Source organism: Zalophus californianus, chromosome 5 (assembly GCF_009762305.2).
Source record: "Zalophus californianus isolate mZalCal1 chromosome 5, mZalCal1.pri.v2, whole genome shotgun sequence".
In the NCBI taxonomy this organism is placed as follows: domain Eukaryota; kingdom Metazoa; phylum Chordata; class Mammalia; order Carnivora; family Otariidae; genus Zalophus; species Zalophus californianus.
This window is the reverse complement of record NC_045599.1, coordinates 153,952,206-153,974,415: the sequence shown is the minus strand read 5'-3', so window position 1 is coordinate 153,974,415 and position 22,210 is coordinate 153,952,206. Positions and strand designations below refer to the sequence as shown.

Here is a 22,210-nt window from a genome sequence, read left to right as displayed (position 1 = left end):
TCGTTAGATTATCAAATTTGTGAGCATAGTGTTTTTCATAGTATTTCTTTATTATCCTTTTAATGTTCATGGGATCTGTCATCACCATCCCTCTTTCACTTCTGATATTAGTAATATATGTCTTTTTTTTCTTAATTAACCTGGCATAGAAGTTTTTCCATTTTATTTTTAAAGAACTAGCTTTTGGTTTTGTTGATTTTTCTCTGTTGATTTCCTGTTTTCGTTTCATTGATTGTTGCTCTAATTTTTATTATTTCTTTTCTTCTGCTTACTTTGAATTTAATTTGCTCTTCTTTTTCTAATTTCCTAAGGTGGAAGCTTGGATTATTGATTGTAGATATTACTTTTTCCTAATACACGCATTCAGTGCTATGAATTACATTCTAAGTAGTGATTTCACTGCATCCCACAAATGTTGATAAGGTGTGTTTTCATTTTCATTTAATTCAAAATATTTTTAAATTTCTCTAGAGATTTCTTTGACTCATGCCATGTGTTATCTAGGAATTTGCTCTTTAATCTCCAAGTATTTGGGATTTTGCAGTTCTCTTACTGATTACTAGTTTAATTCCACTGTGATCTGAGAGCAGATATTCTATGAATTCTCTTTTAAGTTTGTTAGGATGTGTTTTATGGCTCACAGTGTGACTTGTAAGCTCAAGAAGATGTGTAATCTGCTTTTGTTGGATGAAGTGGTCTACAGATATCAGTACATCCATTTGATGATGCTGTTGAGTTCAACTGTGTTCTTACTGATTTTCTGGCAGCTGGGTCTGTCCATTTCTGGTATAGAGGTGCTGAGTCTCCAGTGCACTCACCTGTTCTCCTTGTAGTTCTGTCAGTTTTTGCCTCATGTGTTCTGGTGCCCTGCTGTCAAGTGCATACAGGTTAAAGATGTTACTGTCTTCTTGGAGAATTGATCCCCTATCTTTATGTAATGCCTCTCTTATTCCTGATAACTTTCCTTGCTTTGAAGTCTGCTCCATCTGAAATTAATGTAGCTATTCCTGCTTTCTTTTGCATAGTGTCAGCATGATATATATTTTTTTTAATCTTTACTTATTTTTTTTTTAAAGATTTTCTTTATTTATTTGACAGAGAGCATGAGAGAGAGAGCACAAGCAGGGGGAACAGCAGAGGGAGAGGAAGAAGCAGACTCCCCACTGAGCAGGGAACCCGATGTGGGGCTTGATCTCAGGACCTCAAGACCATGACCTGAGTGGAAGGCAGCCACTTAACTGGCTGAGCCACCCAGGTGCCCCTGACCCTTTACTTTTTATCCATTATATGTCTTTATATTTAAAATGGGTTTCTTGTAGACAACATGTAGTTGGATCTTGTTTTTTGATCCAAGTTGAATCTCTTTTAATTGGAATGTTTAGCCCACTGATGTTTAAAATGGTTATTGGTAGGGTTGGATTTTTTTCTACCATGTTCATTTCTGTTTTCTTTGTTCCCTATTCTTGTCTTCTGCTCTGTTTCTTCCTTCTGTGGTTCTAAATGAGCGTGTTACACCATTCCATTTTCTCTCCTTTGTTAGCATATGTTATATTTTTATCTTTTTTAATGGTTGTCCTAGAGTATGAAGTAGACCTTTACAACTAATCTAAATCCACTCTCAAATACCATTGCACCACCTCACGAGTAGTGGCAATACCTCATACTAACAAAACATTCGTAATTCCACCCTCCTGTGCCTTGTATTACCGGTGCTTCATTCATTTCATTGATGCTTAAGTTATAATCATGCAGGTAATATGTGGGTACCCATAATCAAATACATTGTTGCTGTCATCTGTTAGGTCAGTTAAGAATAAGATAAAATAAAAATTTTTATTTTATTCCTTCTCCAATGCTCTTCCTTTCTATATAGATCTGAGTTTCTGACCTATATCATTGTTCTCTCTAAAGAACTTCTTTTAACATTTCTTACAAGGCAGGTCTACTGGCAACACATTCTAATTTCTGTTTATTTGAGAAGGTCTTTATTTCTCCTTCACTTTTTTTTTTTTAAGATTTTACTTATTTATTTGACAGAATGAGAGAGCGAGCACAAGTGGGGGAGCAGCAGAGGGAGAGGGAGAAGCAGACTACCGTCCCCCCCCCCCCCCCCCCCCCCCCCCCCCCCCCCCCCCCCCCCCCCCCCCCCCCCCCCCCCCCCCCCCCCCCCCCCCCCCCCCCCCCCCCCCCCCCCCCGGACAGGGAGCCCAATGCAGTGCTCAATCCCAGGACCCCGGGATCATGACCTGAGCCAAAGGCAGACGCTTAACCTACTGAGCCACCTGGGCGCCCTCTCCACTTCTGAAGGATAATCTTGCAGGATACCAAATTCTAGGGTGGTAGTTTTTTCTCTCAGCAATTTAAATACTTTCCTCTTGTGTTGCTTACATGGTTTCTGAGGGGGAGTTGGATGTAATTCCTGTATTTGTTCCTCTACACATAAAGTATTTTTTCCCTTTGGCTTATTTCAGATTTCTTTTCTTTTTCTTTGGTTTTCTGCGGTTTGATTATGAAATTCCTTGATGTAAATTTTGGGTGTTTATTCTGCCAGTGTTCTCTGAGCTTCCTGGATCTGTGATTTGGTGTCTGACAATGAGGAAATTTTCAGACTTTAAATATTTTTTATGTTTCTTTTTCTCTTTCTGATGTTCTCATTAAGCATGTGTTATACCTTGTGGTTGTCCCTCAATTCTTGGGTATTCTACTGTGGGTTTTTTCAGTCTTTTTCTCTGTTTTTCAGTTTTGGAGAATTGTATTGAGCTATCCTTGGGCTCAGAGATTCTTCCTTCAGCTGTGTCCAGGCTATTGATGAGCCCATCAGAGACTTTCTTCATTTCTCTTAACAGTGCATTTGATCCCTAGCATTTCTTTTTGAGTCTTTCTTAGAATTTCCATCTCTCTGCTTAAATTTCCCATGTGTTCTTATATGTTGTTGCTTTTTCATCAGATCTGTTGGCATTATTACTTAGAGTTGTTTTAAGTCCTAGTCTGATAATGCTAGCATTTCTGCCGTATCTGGGTTCTAATCCTTGCTCTTCTTTTTCAAGATTGTTTGGCCATTTGGAGTCCCTTGAGATGCATTTTAGGATGTGTTTTTCTATTTCTGCAAAAGATGTCATTGAGATTTTGATAGGTATTGCACTGATTCTGTAGGTTGCTTTACGGAGTACTGACACTTTAATAGTGTTAAGTCTTCTGGTCCCTGAAGATGGGATGTGTTTCTATTTATTTATTTCTGTTTATTTTGTTTACTTGTCCTTAACAGTCTCAAGACTGAACTGTCACAGAGTTTAGAACTCAGAGAGCCCACTCATAACTTGGTGCAGCCTCATGATCCAGAGGTGACTTGGAGACCCATGAGACAGAAACGTGTCAGGTGTCAGGTTTCTGTGGGCAGACCTAGAAAGAGAACCCAAGTCCCCTTCCCTCTTCGGTGAGTTGGAAAACTCTCAGAAGTAGAAAATGGTGAGTAGTATCCATTTCTCAGAGTATGATCAGATATCGTAAAACCAACACTCATAGTATGTGATTGAGTATTATCTTGAAGAGATTTGAGGGGCACCTGGGTGGCTCAGTCGTCAAGCATCTGCCTTCGGCTCAGGTCATGATCCCAGGCTCCTGGGATCGAGCCCCGCATCGGGCTCCCTGCTCCGCGGGAAGCCTGCTTCTCCCTCTCCCACTCCCCCTGCGTGTGTTCCCTCTCTCGCTGTCTCTCTCTCTCTCTGTCAAATAAATAAATAAAATCTTTAAAAAAAAGAAAGATTTTGTAAGCTGCCTGTGTTGGAAATGAACTTTATGTGTGTGTGTTCACCTTCCTATGGAGGGTCGCCATTGGGAGGGATGTTGTATTGTAAAACACCTCATATTCAATCAGTATGGAGAGATTTTCACTTAATGTAAAGATAGAAACTTGGAACACCATGTCCTTTAACTTTCTTGACACCCGTCACATTGTGGATATGCTAGGAAGAGAACTGGCTAGGGGATGTCAGAACAGGAGCTTTCTGGAACTTTCATTCTTGAATGGACCCTACTGGGGTTTCGGACCCTACTGGGGTTTCGTACCCTGTTCAGATGGCATGGTGACATCACATGACCTTCTTTTCATCAGCACTTGTCCTGGGGATGTCCTGCATTGACTTCTTTAGTAGAGGCACTGGGAGCCATTTTCTGCCATGCACCACCTTCTCCTCCCTGGAGACCGCGTGGCCATGCCGGCAGGGCCCTCGTCTTCCTTCACAGGGTCTGCGTGTGCTGGCGCGGGGTGCTGGCTTAAGCGACAGCACTGAGTTTGCTTTTCCTTGCAGACCGTGCCACTCTAGGGCCCTGTGCACTGACCCCTCGGCCAAGAAGTGCTTGGTCATGGATGCAGATGACGAGGCGGTCCTGAACCTCATTGCTGAGTGCGAGTGGGACTTGAGCAACCCTCCTGGGAGCACAAGTTCCAGCCAGAGGGAGCGAGAGGCCGACCTCCACGGTTCCCAAGGTAGGCTGCTGCTCCGCCACGAAGGCCCAGTGGGCCCAGCCTGTGCTGGGGTGCTGGTAATCTCTGGCCTCCTGACACACAGCACTTTCCAGAAAACTCACCTTTACCTACAGAATCCTCGTGACGTCTCTGTGAAATTGTAAATACTAGTAGTTTGGATTACAGAATTGTGACAGATAGTGTTAGCATAATTGAGTATATAGTTCTGCACGGTTTGTTCAAGCCTGCCAGGTTTGAACTTTAGACTGGATGAGGACGTTGGGAAGTCTTTGCAGCGTGTGGATTTCTTCACGGGCTTTGCTCAGGGCCTCTGTGTTCCACCAGGACTTGTGTATGTGCTATAGCTCCGTTTCTTCTTCTGTTTTGAGTTTCTGAGAAACTTTCCTGAAGACAACAACAGGTTGAGGCATAAATTTGGGCTGAAATCCCAGTATTCACCTGCTGGCACAAGGACATCTGTCCTGTGGGTGTCCTCGCCAGCTCAGTGTGGTCTGTCTTTTCAGGTCTGGCTCCTCTGGGAGCGTGGTAGGAGTTGCTCCTGGTTCTCATGCACACTTCCCTGAGGACCTATGATGAGACATTTCTGTTCAAGTCTGTTCCCCTCCTATTTTTCTCTCCTTGGTATTGGGTCACAAGAGCTCTTTCTCTGCGGTTTTCTTCACACAAGCTCTTTCTCAGATGTAAATGCTGCAGACTCTCCCGTTCTCTGGCTTGCCTTTTGTGTGCCTCACAGTGCTTCGAACAGCAGAGCCTCTTGATGAAGTCCCAAGTCGTCAGTTCTACTCTTTATATGGTCTGTGCTTTCTGGTGTTCTTTTTGTTTACAAGAAGTCTTTGCCCCACGCTTGTGAAGAGGCGGTGGCACATCTGTTACTTGAGTCTCCCCCTGGTTCCGGGTGGTGCTCTGTCGGCCGCCATGTCTGTGTGCTGGCACCGTGCTGTCCTTACCCTGCAGCCGCGCAGTTGGTGCTAAGCCCAGCGGGGTTGGGCCTGTGCGTGGCTGGTGTGAATCCGCTGCATAGTCACCTTTGTCTTATTTAATCATGTCCTTGATAGCTGTCATACACTATCAGAAGGTTAAGATGGAATTTCTGATGAAATAAAACTTTTTAAAATGTTTTTTAATAAACTAGAATCCAGACATCTGTTGAGTCCTCAGTCAGTACAGCACCAGTGTGGGGATTCCATAAAGAAGAGCCATGAGAAGAGGAAAGGCAGCTCTCGAGGGTGTGGTCCAGAAAAGAGGCTTCAGAACCAGTACTGTGGGGAGCTACCCCCACAGTGTGGACAGCATGTGCACTTTACCCCACACCCAGGTAAGCAGTCTCACGCTTACAATCCCTTACAATCTCTTATAATCCTTTGTAATTCCCAAATTCTAGGTTTTTACTCACTTCTCTTTGTTGTACGTGATTTTGTCAAGAATACAGTAATTGGTTGATTCATTTGTTAAGGTTATTAGCTCAGTTTTATCACTTTTGGGTGGATTTTCCGTGTGTGTGCGCGCACATATGCATGCACGCGCTTGGGCACACACATGCATGCATGCACACCTTTTTAAATGCCAGTACTGGTCACTGAGACCAAAGAACTTGGTCTGTTGAGGGCTGTGTTCTGCCCTCCCTTACAGATTCCACAGACATTGAGGACTCGGCCCTTTCTCAGAAGTCAAGTTTGTCAGCACAAAAGGTGTTAAATCCGTTGCCTGCTCCTGAAAAGTACAGGAAGCGAAGAATGCCTGGCGGGAGATTCCAGGCACCTGCAGACCAGGAGTGTCTGAGACGCCTGGAGAGGCCCAACGTATCCTCGAGCCCCGAGGAGACTCTGAGCAGGCAGAGTGGCTCGGAGGGCAGGAGTGAAAGGACCTTGTCTCGCTCCGAGGTATCGGAGCCTGCGGAGGAGGGGCCCCACAGCAGGAGTGGCACTGGAGAGGTGAGTGGGAGAGCCGAGCAGGACTGGATGGTGAGGCAGGGGGCTGCTGAGTGCTGCTGAGCTCCCTCTCCCACCTCTGTGCTCACCGGTCCCCAGCTGGAGAAGCTTCTACACGGGTTTCTCCCCAGCACTTGCTACCTCTTGGTCTGTCGGAAGTGTGCTCCCGGGCTCCATGCCCCTTCCTGCCACGCTCTGTGCTTTGAGGCCAGAGTGTAGGCACAGGCTAGGGGGCAGTTGTTTTGTGCTTGTCTCGGAGGTGGAACCCATCATCTTGACCAGGGAGCCATCAAGGATCCTGTTGTGAGGGTGTCCTGCACATGCATCCTGTGGTTTTCCAAAGGCCTCGTCTTGGGTAGGGACTGAGAGTCCTCCCACTCTCTGAGTGACCCAGAGCCACGTGGGTGATGACTCTCTTGTCTTTGTCACTGGCTTTGTTGGAGGTGGAGGCACAGAGTGGTGGGAATTGGGGCAGACCTCGGGCGGGCACAGGCAGAGCAGGCTGTGGTAAGGGGCCCCGCCGCATCGCTGGTTTGGCAGACATGAGGCGCTGGCCTCCCATGTGGTTGGTTAGGGGAGTGATTTCGCTTCCTGTGGTCGGTCCTGAGTTACAAACAGGGAGAAAAATTAGGACAGCTGTCACTTAACTGATAAGCTCTGGCCACGGGACCAATTGTTACAGGGGTCATGGTCTGGCCTCCTGGCTGGTTGCTGTGGGTCGTGGGTCAGAAGGCTGCTCTTATAGAGGGTCTGGTCATTGTCTGTTTGTATGGTCAGTCTCACTGTCTGGACTGAGAGAAAGAAGAAAAGTGAGGAACGTGCCTGGGCCTCTCCTGTGCCCTGGAGGCCTGGCTTCCCTCACCAAGGATGCACATTGCTGGGTGCAGAGCCTCTCCCGGAGAACTCGTACCCTCGCTGTGGGGCTGGGACTTGGCGGGAGGGGCTGCTGCCTCAGCGTGGGGCTGTGGCCTCATGGCGATCATCCTCTCGCAGTGGGCACTGCCCTTTGCTCCTCGGGGGGGAGATAGAAGCTCGAGCGAGTGCACTGAGGACCCTGGCTCCATCACCTGTGCCTGAAGACAAGTGTCCAGAAATAGCTTCTGATGGAGGTGTTGGTGCCAGGTGCTCACTCGGATGCTCTCAGCCTTAGCTTGTTGGGGCAAGCATCCAGGCCTTAGTGTTTTCATACTGCCCCGCGCACACTGTGACCTTGGGCAGAGTGGTGCTCGCTTGCTGGGCCTGCTCCTGGGGAGCCTGGGGTGGGCGGTGGTGGTAGGAGGTGAGGAGCTGTCCCCGCTGAGGTGGCTTCACCTGCCTTGCGTCATTTCAGGGTCTCTGGCTCTTCAGAAGTTCCTTAGTAGAAAAGCCCTCTGGAGGTTAGCTAACTGCAGAGCACTAGGCAGGGCTCTCCCCAGCCTTCTGCTTGGAGCTGCTTCCTGGGGACCTGGGACTAGCCCATGTCCCAGCTCTGGTGATCGGCCCGGAGACAGATGTGAGCTTCTGCGCCCTCCCTCGCCACATCCCCAGACACTTGGAAAGTGGGCAGGAAAGCAGAGGCCATCCTCCTTTCTTTGATAATTTTTTAAAACTGGTAATTTCTAAAAGGGAAAGAGAATGACGTTGATGTGCATGTTGACATAGCACTGGTGTGGCAGGCCCTGTGTAGAGCCCTGCGTTGGTCTTGCCTGGCAGCCCTTTTGCCCACATCGTCCTGGCCTGACCACCATTTGGTCCATTGTGTGACTTCATTACATTCAGGGCTTTCTGGGTACCAGTGACCATTCAGGCCAAGACTGGCTCTGATGGGTCTCCAGTCTCCAGGAGTTCCTGTGGACTGATTCAGGAGGACCCAGAACAGGCCATTGTGGGAGGTGCCACAGCCTTAGAGTTTAAACTGTGATGTGGGTTTCATGACTGTCCCACTTGGTGTGATGCCTTCTAGTGCATCCTTCAGCTGTTCCCCCGGGTACAGGGATGTCACCCGTCCTTGTGCCACCCCTGCAGCCTTGTGAAATCTGGATGGACAAGGGCATCAGCATGATGCATGGAGGGTGCCACATAGGCCTGTGTCAGAGGCTCCGCATCAGGCAGTGACTCCCGGTCTCTGCATCACCGCTTGTCTCCACTGCAGGTAGCTCCCACACTGTACTCGGCTGTGTCGCCTGTGAGGAAGGCTGCGCTGGAGGTGGCACTTCTGGAGGCGCTCCTTGACCTGGTGGACCGGTACTGGAGCGGCTGCAAGTCCCTGCATGGCAATGAGGTGTTCTGGGGTGAGTCAGGAAGGATGGCACTTAGACCCGCACTCGGGCCACTCTCCAGGCAGCATTCTGTTTGCACGTGCTGTTCTGCTGCTGAGTTCTTTGTGGGCCCCGCACTTCTCTGGCTCCGCCCCGTTGGCTGTCACTGTCCCCACTGCACTGCGTGGAGCATCCTGGTGGCCTTCTGCAAAGTAGCTGGTGGCTTCATGGGGTGTGAGACAGGAGGCGCGTCATGCAGGCCTGTGGCTGTTGGTTTTCCCACCTGCTGGCACTCTGGGGTTATGGAGATGCCTGGTCACCTGGTTTTGGTGGAGGTGCTGTTCACAGATGTTTGATTCCTGTTGCTCTGTTTTATGGGAAGGTTTGGAAAGATGGAAGAGCTGCCGCGATCTCCTTCACACCCTCTGAACATGTGATCGTGTCCAGGGCCCTGGATTTGCTGGAGTTTTCATTGGGAATGAGGCCCAGGAGGGTGGTCCCTCCCCAGGGAGGATGTGGCTTTGCTTCTGCCCGAGCCTGGGTGCAGGAGCACACCACGTACCCTTCCAGGGTTCAGCCTTCAGTGTCCCAGTGGGAGCAGGAGCTCGCTGGTCCTTCCTTCCTGCAGACCGTGGGCCCTGCTCAGAGCTGAGCTGTATGCTCAGTATTGTGGCCCTGCAGCTGTAGCCCCTGGATCCTGATCCCGGAAATCTTAGCCTCCTGCTCCCAGTTGCGGAGCTACCAGACTGCGTTTGGGGTCCAGGCCAAGAGCAGGAGCTGGCAGTGCCGTGGAAGAGAGCATGGCCGGCCACTGGGTCATCCAGCCAAACTGTCCCGTCATGGCCTTCTCTTCAGAGACACCTTTGCTCTAGAATAAAACTGTTTCCCTGTCTGTCCACCTCCTATTCTTGATTGGATGGATGTACAGAAACCTGAGTGAGGTGATTTCAGTGGGGTGCCTGTCCCTCCGCCAGTCTCCGTGCTGGTCAGTGTTTTTGAGGCATGTAGTTTGTGTGCAAAACGTATGAACACATCTTGTTTATACTTCATCCTTTTAACATAAATGCCATAATAATATTTGGTTTTGACTCCTAGCTCAGGCAAGACACATTTTGTCCTCTGTGCAAGAATTTACTACAACTCAGGATAGTTCAACAAGTGTGAGTGAAGAAATTAGCTACCTTACTCTGGAAAATAAGTCTCTGCAGAAGCACCTCGCTGAACAGCAGCAGGAGTACCGTGTGAAGATGAGTGAGGCGGTGTCGGAACTCAGCGACATGCGGAAGGAGATGGTGAGCGTGCCTTTGCCTTACCTCTGTTGGTGCACACATGGGGTAGGGGCGTGGTTTTGACTTCACAGAGGAGGGGAGTGCTGCTGTCTCTTCTGTGAGAGGCTGAGTGGGGGAGAGAGCACAGATGAAGTTGGGCTTGAGATGGACTTTTTGTGGCCCCGGTGCTCGCTGGCCCAGGCTGCCTAGCCCACTGCTGAGAGAGGCTTCCATCGGCTAGGTGATGCTGGGGTCCCTGCTGCTGTCCTGCCTGCACCAGCCACAGAGGCCCATGATGTGCTGTTGGCCCGGAGGGACTTCCTCCACCAGGTGGTGCCCAAGGGCAGCCAGAGCCAGCACAGCTTGGACCCAGCCCCTGAGCCAAGACTCCTGGCTGGGCAAGGCTGTCCTCCTTCCTAACCTCACGATAAAACCATTACATGTAAATGCCTATGTTAAAAAACAGAACCTCAAGCAGCCTAATTTTACACCCCAGGGAACTAGAAAAAGAAGAGCCCGCTAAACCCAAAGTTAGCAGGAGGTAGGAAGGAAGTTGTAAACATCAGAGCAGACATAAATCAAATAGAGAATTAGAAAAATAATGGAAAAAAAGAAACCCCAAACTGAGTTGGGTTTTTGAAAAAAATATACAAAATCCACAAGCCCTTAGTTAGACTAAAAAAAAGAGAAGACTCAAAACCACAAATGAAAGAGGAGACATTGCAGTGGATGCCTCAGAAATGAAAAGGATCATAAGGGAGTGTTATGAATGCTTATAAGTGAGCACACTGGACAACCTTGAAGAAATGGGTAAATTCCTAGAAGCATACATCCTGCCAAGACCATATCAAGAAGAAATAAAGGGCAACCTGGGTGGCTCAGTTGGTTAAGTGTCTGACTCTTGATTTCGGCTCAGGTCATGATCTCAGGGTCATGAGATCAAGCCCCATGTTGGGCTCCATTCTGGGCATGGAGTCTGCTTGGGATTCTCCCTCTCCCTCTGCTCCTTCCCACTCTTCATGTGTGTGCACCCTCCCACTTTCTCTCTCTCTCTCTCTCTCTCAAATAAAGCCTGAACAGAACAATAACAAATAAGGAAATTGAGCAATAATCAAAAACCTCCCAACAAAGAAAAGCCCAGAACCAGGTGGCTCTATGGCTTAATGCTACTGCACATTCAAGGAAGATTTAATACTCCTAAACTCTTCCAGAAAACAGAAGTAGAGGGAACACTTCCATACCATTTATGAAGCCGGCATCACCCTGATAGCAAAAAAGCAAAACACCACAAGAAAACCAGAGGCTAATATCTCTGGTGAACATAATTTAAAAATTCACAATAAAATACTAGGAAATCAAATTTAAGAACACATCCAAAAAAGTATACACTATCACCAAGTGGGATTTCCCCCTGGAATGCAAGGTCGGTTCAACAAATGCTGATTAAGGCACCACAGAAACAGACTGAAAGATCAAACCCACACAATCATCTCAATAGATGGAGAAAAGCATTTGACAAAACTCAACACTCTATCCATCATAAAAAGTCAACAAAATAGGTAAATAAGAAAGTTTCCTCAACACCCAAAAGGCCACTTAGGACAAGGCCACAGCCGACATGTGATCGGTGGAAGAAAACCAAACCTTGCTTTCTGAGCTAAGAGCCACTACCGGACACAGACAGGCACTCCTGTGAGGTCTGCTCAGCACAGCACTGGGAATGGTAGCAAGAGCGCACAGGAGAAGGAGACATCCAGATTGGAAAGGAAGAAATAAGATCATCTGTTTGCAGAGGACAGGGTTGCATGTGTACAACAATCTTAAAGACTCACAACAGCAACAATAACAAAAACGCGTTAGAACTAATACATTCAGAGGAGTTGCAGGACACAAATCAACATAATAGAAATCAGTTGTGTTTTTTTACACCAACAGTTTATCTGAAGAGGAAACAATCCCATTTATGATAGCATCAAAAAGAATAAAATCCTTAGTAATACGTTTAACTAAAGAGGTTAAAGATTTGAACACTGAGAACTATAAGAAAATCAAAGACATGAATGGAAGGGTGTCCCATGTTCATGGATTGGAAAATTAATGGTGTTCAAAGGCCACGCTCCTGAAGGTAATCTGCAGATTCAGTGCGACCCCTGTAAAGATTCCAATGGCATTTTTCACAGAAATTTAAAAAAATTGTAAAATTTATATAACTATTTTTCTTAAAATTTGTATTCTCTCATTTCTAGTTTCACGGAAGATCCCCAATAGCCAAACCTGTCTTGAAAAAAAAAAGTTGGAGGCATCACACTCCCTGATTTCAAATTCTATTATGAAGGAAGCTATAATAATCAAAACAGTATGGTATTGACATAAAAACAGATACATAGATCAATGGAACAGAATAGAGACCCCAGAAATAACCCCATACATAAATGGTCATTCTGTCCCAAGAATGCACAATGAGGAAAGGACAGTCTCTTCGATAAAGGTGCTGGGAAGACTGGACCCTTAACGCCATACATAGAAGTCAACTCAAAATGGATTCAAGATTTTTGAATGTTAAGACTTGAAACTATAGAACTTCTAGGAAAAAAACAGAAAATCCTCCTTGATAGAGTCTTGGTGATGATTTTTTTAATTTGACACCAAAAGTGCAGGTAACAAAAGCAAAAATGTTTTAACAAGTGGGACGACATCAAACTAAGAAGCTTCTGCACAGCAATGGAAGCCGCCACCTAAATGAAAAGGCAGCCTGTGGGTTGGGAGAAAGTGGTTGCCAGGGGCGGGGAGGTGTTGGTAAGGGGGCCACACCATGGCTGTGGAGGACGGACTGGGTCCAGGACCATAGCTGCTCATGCTGTAGTGGGTCTGCAAGTTTGCTGTGAAAGTAGCTTTGTTCTCCACACCAAGAGAAAACGTTCGCTCTGTGCGAGGAGGGACATTCATCCGCTTGACTGGGCTGAGTTCACGGTGTCTGCACGCCGCCGGGCACTCGCCTCGACCATAACGGCTTTCCTTCACGGTGTCTGTCATGCCTTCAGCCAGTGGACGTTTTGTTTACCTTGCTAATCATCATGGCTGAGTTTGTGTGGGATCTGTTCAGGGGCTCCTCTTTTAAAAAGTCAGTACTGACCGCTTGTGTCCCATGGGCTGGGACATTGCGTTCGGCTTGGTCTGAGCAAGTCATGTAAGGCTTGGGGTGTGTGTGCGTGTGTGAGTGTGTGCGTCATTGCTGCCCAGCACGTTACCCCGGAGTGCAGCCCCTTCACCAGCAGCACGTATACCCACAGCTTGTGTAGGTCGGGAGTCCCAGTGCAGCTGAGCTGTGCATCTGACTCAGGGTCTTGCTGTCATGTTGCCGAGGGGGCCATGGTCCCCTTTGGAGGCTTGATGGAGGTGGGCACACAGGCAGCCGTGGCTCTGCGCACGTGGGCCTCTCTTTAGGCTGCCAGCTGTTGGTCAAAGCCAGAGAGTGCCCGAGTAGAAGGCCGTCCTTCGTTACCTGCTCTTGAGAGGGACGTGTCATCGCTTGTGCATGGTATGTTGGTTAGGATCCAGTCAGCAGGCCCACCCACGTGAGGGGAGGACACCACATGATGGCAGGAGCACCCTTGGGCCATCTTGGGAGCTGCCTGCCCCAACCTCTCTATCGGCTGTGTTATTCGTAAGGTGGGAATGTGAGTAGCCACAGGATTGTTGCAAGACGGATCTCTGGACCATCTGAGATTGTATTTTATGAGAACCTGCCATCTTAGAGATGCCTGACAAAGCTTTACTTTTACAGAAAAAGACGAAAAATAAAAATAATGAAATGATATTGGCAGCCTCCTCTGGTCTTAAGATACACCATAGACATGCATGCACATAAGTGGTGGGTATATCTGGGAAGAAGTGGAGCCCCGTGAGCCTGCACTGTAATCACTGTGCAGAACGTCATTTTTGTGGGACGGTGTTGACCCCGTGGGACACAGCATGGCCTGTTAACCATGAAAACAGAGGACCACGGCTTTGGGGTTTGATGCCGATGTGTGGGTTACCCCCTGTTCCCCTACGCTGCTGAGTTTGGGACCAGTGGAATCCAGGCAGACAGGCCCTAGGTGTCTCTGAGTGATGCAGTCTGACATGGAAGACATGCACAGAGGTGTGGCTCCTTCGCCTCTGACGACGGGCTGACTGACCCTGTCCTACAGGCCCTGCCTGGACGAGTGATCCAGAACCCTTGGGCTGCCCCAGAGCCCTGCTCAGTACCCTTCTGAGATCCACCCCAGTGACGCCGTCAGGAGCTACTTCTCACGGAAGGTGTCCCTTGTTTCTGAAGGGTCCGTTGCTGATCCTGCTTTCCTCCCCGTTGTGAAGACATCGGTTCTGCGGTCGTGTCTCCTCAGGTCCTGATGCCCAGGAAACTGGCCTCAGTGGAGGCCTTGCTCCCAAACCTTTCCAGCGTGGCTCCCAGCAGCGGTGCTGTGCACGTTGGAGCGTGATCGGTCCACTGCTCCTGCTCCAGCCTCCGCTGAGACCTTCATCAGGACCAGGGCCCAGCCCCTGCCGTCTTGGAACTCACCACGTTTTGGGGAGACAAACGTGAGGCTCAGCTCACCATGCAGCAGTTTCTGTGCTGCCTAGAGTGTGTGTGCACACAGAGGGGCCGGTGCACTGGGTGGGCTGTCAGCAGGGAGAATGAGCTAGCAGTTTCTTGAAAGCAAGGGCCCCTGTCACCTTGAGACTGAGACGCTCACTCTCCTAGTGGGGGTGCGCCTGCTGGTTTCTGTGCAGGCAGGGAGGCCCCCTGCTCTGGGCAGCAGGTGGCTTTGATGGCCCAGGTGCCACCAGCTTTCACAGTGGTCTCCATGCCCTTCCCTCCTCTTCAGTGTTCATGGCGTGCTGGGCTTTGCCGCCATCTTGGAGGATGGGAAAGGAGCCTACTCTGCAGCTCCCGCCTGTGATGGGGATGGCAGGTACGAGCCCATGCGCTTGCACACCGAGGACAAGAACAGGATGGGGCTCCTGCAGGGAGGTGCCTGCCTCGGGGAGCACAAAGCCCTGGGATCTGCCTGTGCTTTTGCCCAAGAAGTGAGCCTAGAAGGACCACGTGGGGCTGGCATGCTGCCTGGCTCTTGTTCCTGCTCCTTGAGAAGGGATGGGCAGCCAGGCTGTGGTGACCACGGGGCCTTCCTGGAGGAGGCAGGGCTCCAGCAGCCAGCACATCTCCCTCACCAGGGACACTGGGCACACAGTGTGCCCCCATGTGACCTGTGCCGCCCCTCTGTCAGGACACTGTGCTACTCAGCTGGGGGCAACTGTGATTTCTCTTGTTCACGTTGTGATTTCTCAGTTACGATACATAAAGGAGAACTGATGTCTGGTGATCTCGAGAGATTTCACTTAATTTTGTATATACGTTTTACGGAATTTGACTCATCCGTTTTAAGTGTGTTCTGTGTCCGTAGGATGACTTGAGGCAACATTTAGACAAATCTTTGGAGGAGAACAGTAGCTTAAAGGCTCTTTTGTTCAGCATGAGAAAAGAAGCAAAACATGCGGACACTGCAGCTACGTTAAATGTGCAGATCACTGGTGAGTTTATAGTTAAGTTATTTGGTGAAATGTGAGCGTTCAAACCCTTGTTTGTGGACTTCATTTTAAGTTATAGGACTCAGAAGCCAAGTCTGGTACACGCTGTAAAGGGCTGTGAGGTCTCGTGGCTCATGAGAGCCGCTCCCACAGGCTCCTAGCAGAGGTTCCCCAGAGCATCTGGGGCCGGCCGTGCTGGCAGTGGCCCAGCGGACATGGGGAGCGTGCAGATGGCCACACCTCTGCTGCCTCGGCTGTCCGGAGCAAGCCAGTGCTTTGTCTCTGTGGTCACTGTTTCTCCCAGGTCCAGCTCACTTTCATCTCCCTCTCTTCACTGTGTTTACTTCTGTTTTGACGTTTTTACCAAGATGCACATGGTATCTCAGATTCCAGGGTTTTGAGTGAGGAGCTGGTGGTGTGTGTCTTCTGTGAGCTTCGTCTGGGTGTGAACTGCAAGGTCCCTTGGAGGCTTTAACTTCCCTGAGGACTGGCCCGCTGAGTGTTGTGTGGGTCTTACCTCCCAGGGGTCTGAAAACTGTTCATCAAGGGCCTCAGAGCAGGTCTCTCCACGTACTCCCGGTGGGCTTGGCCGGGGGAACACAGCCACAGACGAGACTGTCGCCCTGGTCGCTTGTCTTCGTGACACGACCTGCTCAGGTCTCTTCCGTTGTGTTTATTGGGTGGTTTTTTTGAGCACTGAGTTCTTGGTAGTCTTTTCTTTAACTTCATGTAAAAAACTTTTCCCCTTTTCACCTGCGTTTTGAGATGTCATCATCCTCTTCACTTGCTTTTGGGCTCCTTCTTGCTCAGCCTTCATTTCCCGTGAAGCTTTCCTGTGCCGCGAGCTCGGGCCTGAGTTCGGCCACCTCCTCTCTGACATTCTGAGTTCTGACTTGTTCCTCCATTTCTTGTGTCATTTCTTTTTGGTCTTTAGCTCATTCTGAAATATTTGGTCCTGGTTTTGATGTCCTGGGTGTGGCTTCTATTATCCGAGGGCAGCAACTTTGTGTGGGGGTCTGCCTTCAGCACTCCTGTGCTGTTCACCTGCACTTGGGGTTCGCCCTCCGCATTTCCAGGGGCGGGTCAGGCAGCACTCCGAACTTCCCACCCAGGCCCTGTTCACTGCCCTGCTTCTCTCTGGTGTCCTGTCCTGCCCGAGCTGGGCCCTCACAAATGGGCCTCTGTAGTACAACCCTCTTCTGGGGGCGGGGGCTGGACGGGTCAGCCTCAAGGGGCCAGGGTTGCTGCAGTCCCTTCAGACCACCCAGGGACCCCCTGGTCTGACCTCATGGAGGAGCCTAAGCCTCTCTTGTGTCAGCCGTGGGTCCTTAGTTGCCCAGCAGGGGCTTCCTGTGAACATGGGGGACACCTAGTGGCTGCCCGGCTGCTGACCACTGCTTCCCTCCCACAGAGGTGGCCACCATGCAGGGCTTGTGGCTCTCTCGTGTCTGGGTCTCGAGGCTGCTGCACCCCTAGGGGCTGTAATGTTGTCTGCGGGGCTCTGGTTTTGTCATCTAGTCACTCTTGCTGTTGGACTTGGGGGGTGGGCTCTGGGGGACGCCAAAACCATGCCATCACTGCCCTCTTCCCAGAATCCCCTTCGCCAGCCCTGCAGTGACGGCGTAGGGGGTACAGATGCTGAGTGGTGTGCCTTCAGCGTAGTGCTTTTAGGGCCCTCTGCCTCTGCCCTTGGAGCCTTCTGTCAGTGTCCTTGCCGACCCTCCGCCCACACCTCCCCCTCTGGCTCTCCTGTTGTCTCTCGTTGTGTAGTTTTATGTGGATTTATTTGGGTCCTGGTTTTGGGTTTCAGAGCCAATAAATGATATATTTCTTTCCCTGTTGAGTTGGAAACCCAGAGACAGGAGTCGTGTGGATGGAATCCAGACACGCTGTGTCACTGATGGACATGGGACCAGAGGACACAGCAGAGATATGTCTCGTCGCTTGTCCCCAAAGCTGCAGGCCCTCCCCTCGGGCAGAGCCCACTGCCTGGTGGAAGAGAGGCATTGAAGGCCCTTCCCTGCCAGCAGCAGGTCCAGTGAGTGGCAGGAGCCTCTGGCTGGCGCCACACGCACCTCTGTCCCTACTCTTGCCCTCCATGCGGAGACTTGTTCCTCAGGTATCTGGAGGGCGGAGGCCCGAGGCTGTCTTTGAGTGGCTTACACAAATGACATTTTCCAAACTCTGTTGTTTTTCTCGTATCCCTGATCCAGCTTAAACTCTTGAACTGTGGTAGTTTTTAAAACCTGTGGGTGAATTTCACTCGATGTTACGGTTTTTCTCTTTCAGGACTTCAAACAAGTGTGAAGAGGCTCTCTGGTGAGATTGTGGAATTAAAGCAGCATCTGGAGCACTATGACAAGATCCAGGATCTCACCCAGATGCTGCAGGAGAGCCACAGGTGCCTGCTCAGGAGGCGTGGGTGGAGGCAGGGCCGGCACTGGTTGCAGCATGGGGCACAGAGGAGCCCTGGTGGTGTCGCGGCAGGTGGGGTTCTGGGCCGCGTGTGTCTCTGCACTGGGGACTTGGAACTTCCCTGAGCTTCCCTTTCTTAAGGAAAAGCAAGTCCCTTCTTGCTGCAGTATTCTGTGAGGTGTGACCCGAGGGTGTGACCATGAGGTGTGGCCGGGAGAGGTGAGGGGCACATGAGAGATGGTGAGACCGTGAGGGCAGTTGGCAGACGGCCGAGTTGGACAAGCGCCGATTCCTTCCTAAGGTGCTTGTCGCGGTAGAAGTGGCCGACAACACCACGAGACCAAGACTCTGAATTACACTGTCGCCACGTCAGCATCAGTAAGGGGCCCCTTTACATTTGACCAGGAGCTAGAAACACGCCAGACGGGGATTGTCTCTGGAGTTAGAACGTGGTTTGCTGGCTTTCCAGACTAGGACGGTTTTCTGACAAAGAGGCGTGGCTGGAGTGGCAGGGCGGCTGAGGGCCCGGGCCAGACGGCAGGAGCCAATGGGAGGCAGGAGGGTGCTGGCTGGGGGACCGGGCCTGGCCAGGTGAGGGAGGACGCTGCTGGACAGGAGGCAGCAGGCTGGACTTGGGAGGGGCTCAGGTGTCGCCCTCCTGTGCTCTCCCCCAGCGCCCTGGTCAGCACCAACGAGCATCTCCTGCAGAAGCTGAACCAGGTGCAGGCGCAGCACAGGGCCGAGGTGGAGCAGCTACACTGGAGCTACAAGGTGCTCAAGAAGACGCTGGCCCTGTTCCCGCACAGCAGCGCCAGCCTCGGCGGCTGCTAGTCCCAGTCCCACCAGTGCCCGTACACCCACACCCGGCCTCCAGGTGCTGTGGCTGGCGCATCTGTATTTGTTTTGCCAAGCCTAGTAAAATGTGGGAATTCTTTTCTACCTACTGTGTTTGTTGGCAAGAGCTGGGTCTTCTGTTCATAACTATCTGAAGTGTTTTGAAATGTATTCAGGGCCTGTTGCTCGGTTTTCTAAAACGTCCTAAGAAAGACAGGATCGGTCTGTCTCTGAGTGGGTCTGGGGGTAAGGATGTGCAGGGTGTAGTATTTGCAGAGAGCGGGCAACCAGGATTATGATTACTTCGGACTCCAGCACGCTGCTCGTGTTTCCCGAAATACGACAGATTGTACCCAAAAAAAGGATTAATCTAAGCCCTTCACATGTTTTGAGACAAGAAACACTGATATATTTTGAGACCAACATTATTAATTTTTTTAAAATACCTTGAGATAAAGAAAATGCAGTATTTTTTCCCCTGATGTAAAAGAGAATGGTGTCTGATCACTAAGTGATTTTCTGTGCACTCACTCCTTGTTTAATAAACTAATAGATTGTTTTAAAAAGTGGCTTTTTATAAGTTATAACTGAGTTTTTCTCATTGAATTCTTTTATAAAACAAGCCATGCACCAAGTGAGTAGGGACAAATGTGTTCCTAGACTGAATAACAGTAACACTTAGAGTTTGGGGAAACATTACAAATAGTGTTTCATGATACTAACACCCCACAGAGAGTATCTGTACCCACCTCCCCCCACCCCGCCAGTGCTCTCTTGCTTGCAGTGCATTTCTGAAAATCAGAGCATAACAGGGCAAAATATTAGATTTTTAGTTTGGAAGCTTCATATCTTATGCAAATACTTGCTTTCTTTGGTAAAGCAAAGTAATTTTTTAAAACAGTACTTAGTTGATTTAGGAAGAAGAGCAGGCAGGCCTTAGAAGTGCGTGCTCGGTGGCGGCAGTGCGTGCGTCAGGCTCTCCGGCTGGGGCTCAGGGATCCCTGCCTGTCCCTCGGGAGGTGGCTTCCCCAGTCCCCTCCCTGTCTGGTTGTCGCTATGTCCTTCAGCGCTGGCTTCTGTAACTCAGTAGGAAAACATGGCACACCAAATGTGCTTTGTGTGTGCTTTTCATCGTCAGATCATTTTTTTATTTATTTAAAAGATTTTAGCATTAATCCATTTTAAGCTTATTAAAAAGGATCACCATGCTGTTACCTTATGTTTCTCTTGCTTGGGTTTCATTGAGCTTCTTAGACCTGGGAGTTTATCATTTTCATCAGATATGGAGAAGTTTTGGCCACCATTTCTCCAAAATTGTTAGTTGACCCGGCCTCCCTCCCGGGACTCCCAAGTGACACTCAACCAGACCACTTGTGGGGTCCCCACACATCCCCAAACTCGGGTCTTTCCCCCACCTTTTGTTCCTGGCTTCAGTTGGGGTTGTTTCTACTGCCCTGATCTGTAGTTAGGCCTGTATGTGTAGTGTATTTCTAATTTCAGAAATTACGTATGTTTTTAGTTCTAAAATTGGTTTGGTTCTCTCTTAACTTTCTATGTCCCGTTATATTCACGTCTCAACGTAACTCCTGAGCCATGTTCTTCCTGCCCTCACTGCAGGTGACCTCGGATTGCCCCCGCAGTGGTTACACTGACACTCCGTGCCACGAGAAGGGTGTTAGTGTCTGTTGGACTGTGTTTTCAGCACCTTCGTGTCCTTGTTCTCGGGGGTGTGTGTGATCTGTAGCGCTTTTGTACATGGCCTTTCCCAGGTGAGAGCAGCTCCTCCTGTTGCTAATCTAAGATGTTTTTATCGTGAATGGATGAATTTTATCGGACACTTTTTTTCTGCAGCCATTAGGATGACTGGGTGATTTTTCTCCTTTATCTCTTGGTGTGGTTAATTACTGTAATTGCAAATGTAAAAAGAACCTTACACGTCTGGGTTAAGCACAACGTAGTAATGATGAGTTTTCCCTTGCAAACCTACTGTTGGATTTGATTAACATTTTGTGTAGGATTTTATGTTGTGGGTCTCAGGGTCTCCACTTCCTCATTTGTAGAGGGAAGACATAGTAGTGCCTGCGCCCAGGGTGTTGTGAGGAGTCCAGGATGATTGTCAGGTCCGAGGACCGGCCTGGCACAGTGCGGCTCTAGGCCCTAGCAGCAGTAACTAGTTCTGCCTCCCTGCGGACTTCCCTTTCTGCTGCCATCTCCCCCGGGTCTGAGCCACTACACTGTCCCCAGGAGAAGAGTTCGGTTGTGCATCCTTCCCTGCTGTCTAGGAGAATCTCGGACAGGTTGTAATTCTCTTTTCCCTGAGTGTTTAGTGGAACTTGCTGAGGAAGTCAGCTGTGCCTGGAATCTTCTTTGTGGGAGATCCTTGACCATTGGTTCGATTTGATTTATGATTAAAGGGTGCAGCAGAGCCTGTTCTCCCAGAGCACCCACCTGCTCCCTCTATTGGCCAGCACCCTGCCCCCCAAACTGGTCTGGGGCCATGTGACTCATCTGAGTGGGACAGAGAAGAGCTGCCAGGCCACTGGGGGGGCCTCCCTCCCCTCGGTGGCCTTGCCGGCGGCGTCACAAACCAGCAGGTCTGTTTCTATCCTGTTGGAGGAGATCCCTCCTTGACCCTGGCCAGACTCCTATCTGAGTAAGAAGTAAATCTCACTGTGTCCAGCCACTGAGGTTTTGGGGGTTTTCTACTTAGTAGTCACTCACCTAAGTCATAGGACAGTGGAGGCTTTCCATTTCTTCTTGAGTTTTCATAAGATCTCTATCTCTAGGATTTTGTTCATATTGCCTAACTTTCGAATTTTTGGTATAACAGTCTTTCCATGGCATTTTAATGGCTTCAGCATTTGGGACTGTGTCCTTGTGGCAGAGGTGCGGGGCAGTCATCCCTTAGGCAAGACCTTGCCATTCAAGGGAAAGGGATGCAGGCGACAGACGGCTTTGCCTTAGCTCTTGAGCCAGGGACACTCCAGGGCGGCCCCAGCCGGTGACAGCCCAGGTGGGCCAGGAGGGCCCCTGCAGGGTTCCTGTGGCGCGGGCGAGGCCCGCTGTGCGCCCCGCTCCAGCACCCTTCCCACTTCCCAGAGGCTGCCTGCCCCCTGGCCGCTGTCCCTGCTGCTCGTTCTCGTGCCCTCGCTTCCTTTCCTGCACTGCAGCTTCTGTCCCTCTGCATCTTCAGCTGAAATTATGGACACATTTGGCTTTAAAACATCGCTTTTTTTTTCCACCATGCTCACCTCCATGGATCTGGAAGCCATGCGCTCTTTCTGGTGCATTATCACAGCGTGCGGGTGCCCGTCGGGTCAGGACCTCTGCTCTCCCCCAGTGGTGTCCAGGAGCGCGTAGCTCCCTGGGCACCCCTTCTGGCTTACATGGGATGGTCTTCCAGTGTTCCAATGAAATCTTTATTCCCACAGAAAGCACTTACTTACACTGTTTATCTGTATTTACTAAAGT

General features: G+C 49.7%; 1 protein-coding gene across 10 annotated transcripts in view; it reads left to right on the top strand.

Moving 5' to 3' along the window:
- The window catches only part of CEP72 (centrosomal protein 72), a 31,269-nt gene extending 11,770 nt beyond the window's left edge, over positions 1-19,499 (top strand). For 4 of the 10 annotated variants that reach the window (XM_027606646.2, XM_027606645.2, XM_027606647.2 and 1 more), the window contains 8 exons: positions 4,308-4,486; positions 5,619-5,801; positions 6,116-6,417; positions 8,546-8,684; positions 9,747-9,943; positions 15,367-15,493; positions 17,780-17,891; positions 18,580-19,494. In XM_027606646.2, coding sequence (XP_027462447.2) covers positions 4,308-4,486; positions 5,619-5,801; positions 6,116-6,417; positions 8,546-8,684; positions 9,747-9,943; positions 15,367-15,493; positions 17,780-17,891; positions 18,580-18,736 — 1,396 coding nt within the window. In that variant the 3' untranslated portion in view covers positions 18,737-19,494. Of the gene's footprint in view, positions 1-4,307; positions 4,487-5,618; positions 5,802-6,115; positions 6,418-8,545; positions 8,685-9,033; positions 9,713-9,746; positions 9,944-12,165; positions 15,300-15,366; positions 15,494-17,779; positions 17,892-18,579 lie in introns of those variants that run through there. The other 6 variants (XM_027606651.2, XM_027606650.2, XR_003522263.2 and 3 more) reach the window with 6 other exon arrangements.
- Positions 19,500-22,210: the final 2,711 nt, after the last annotated feature.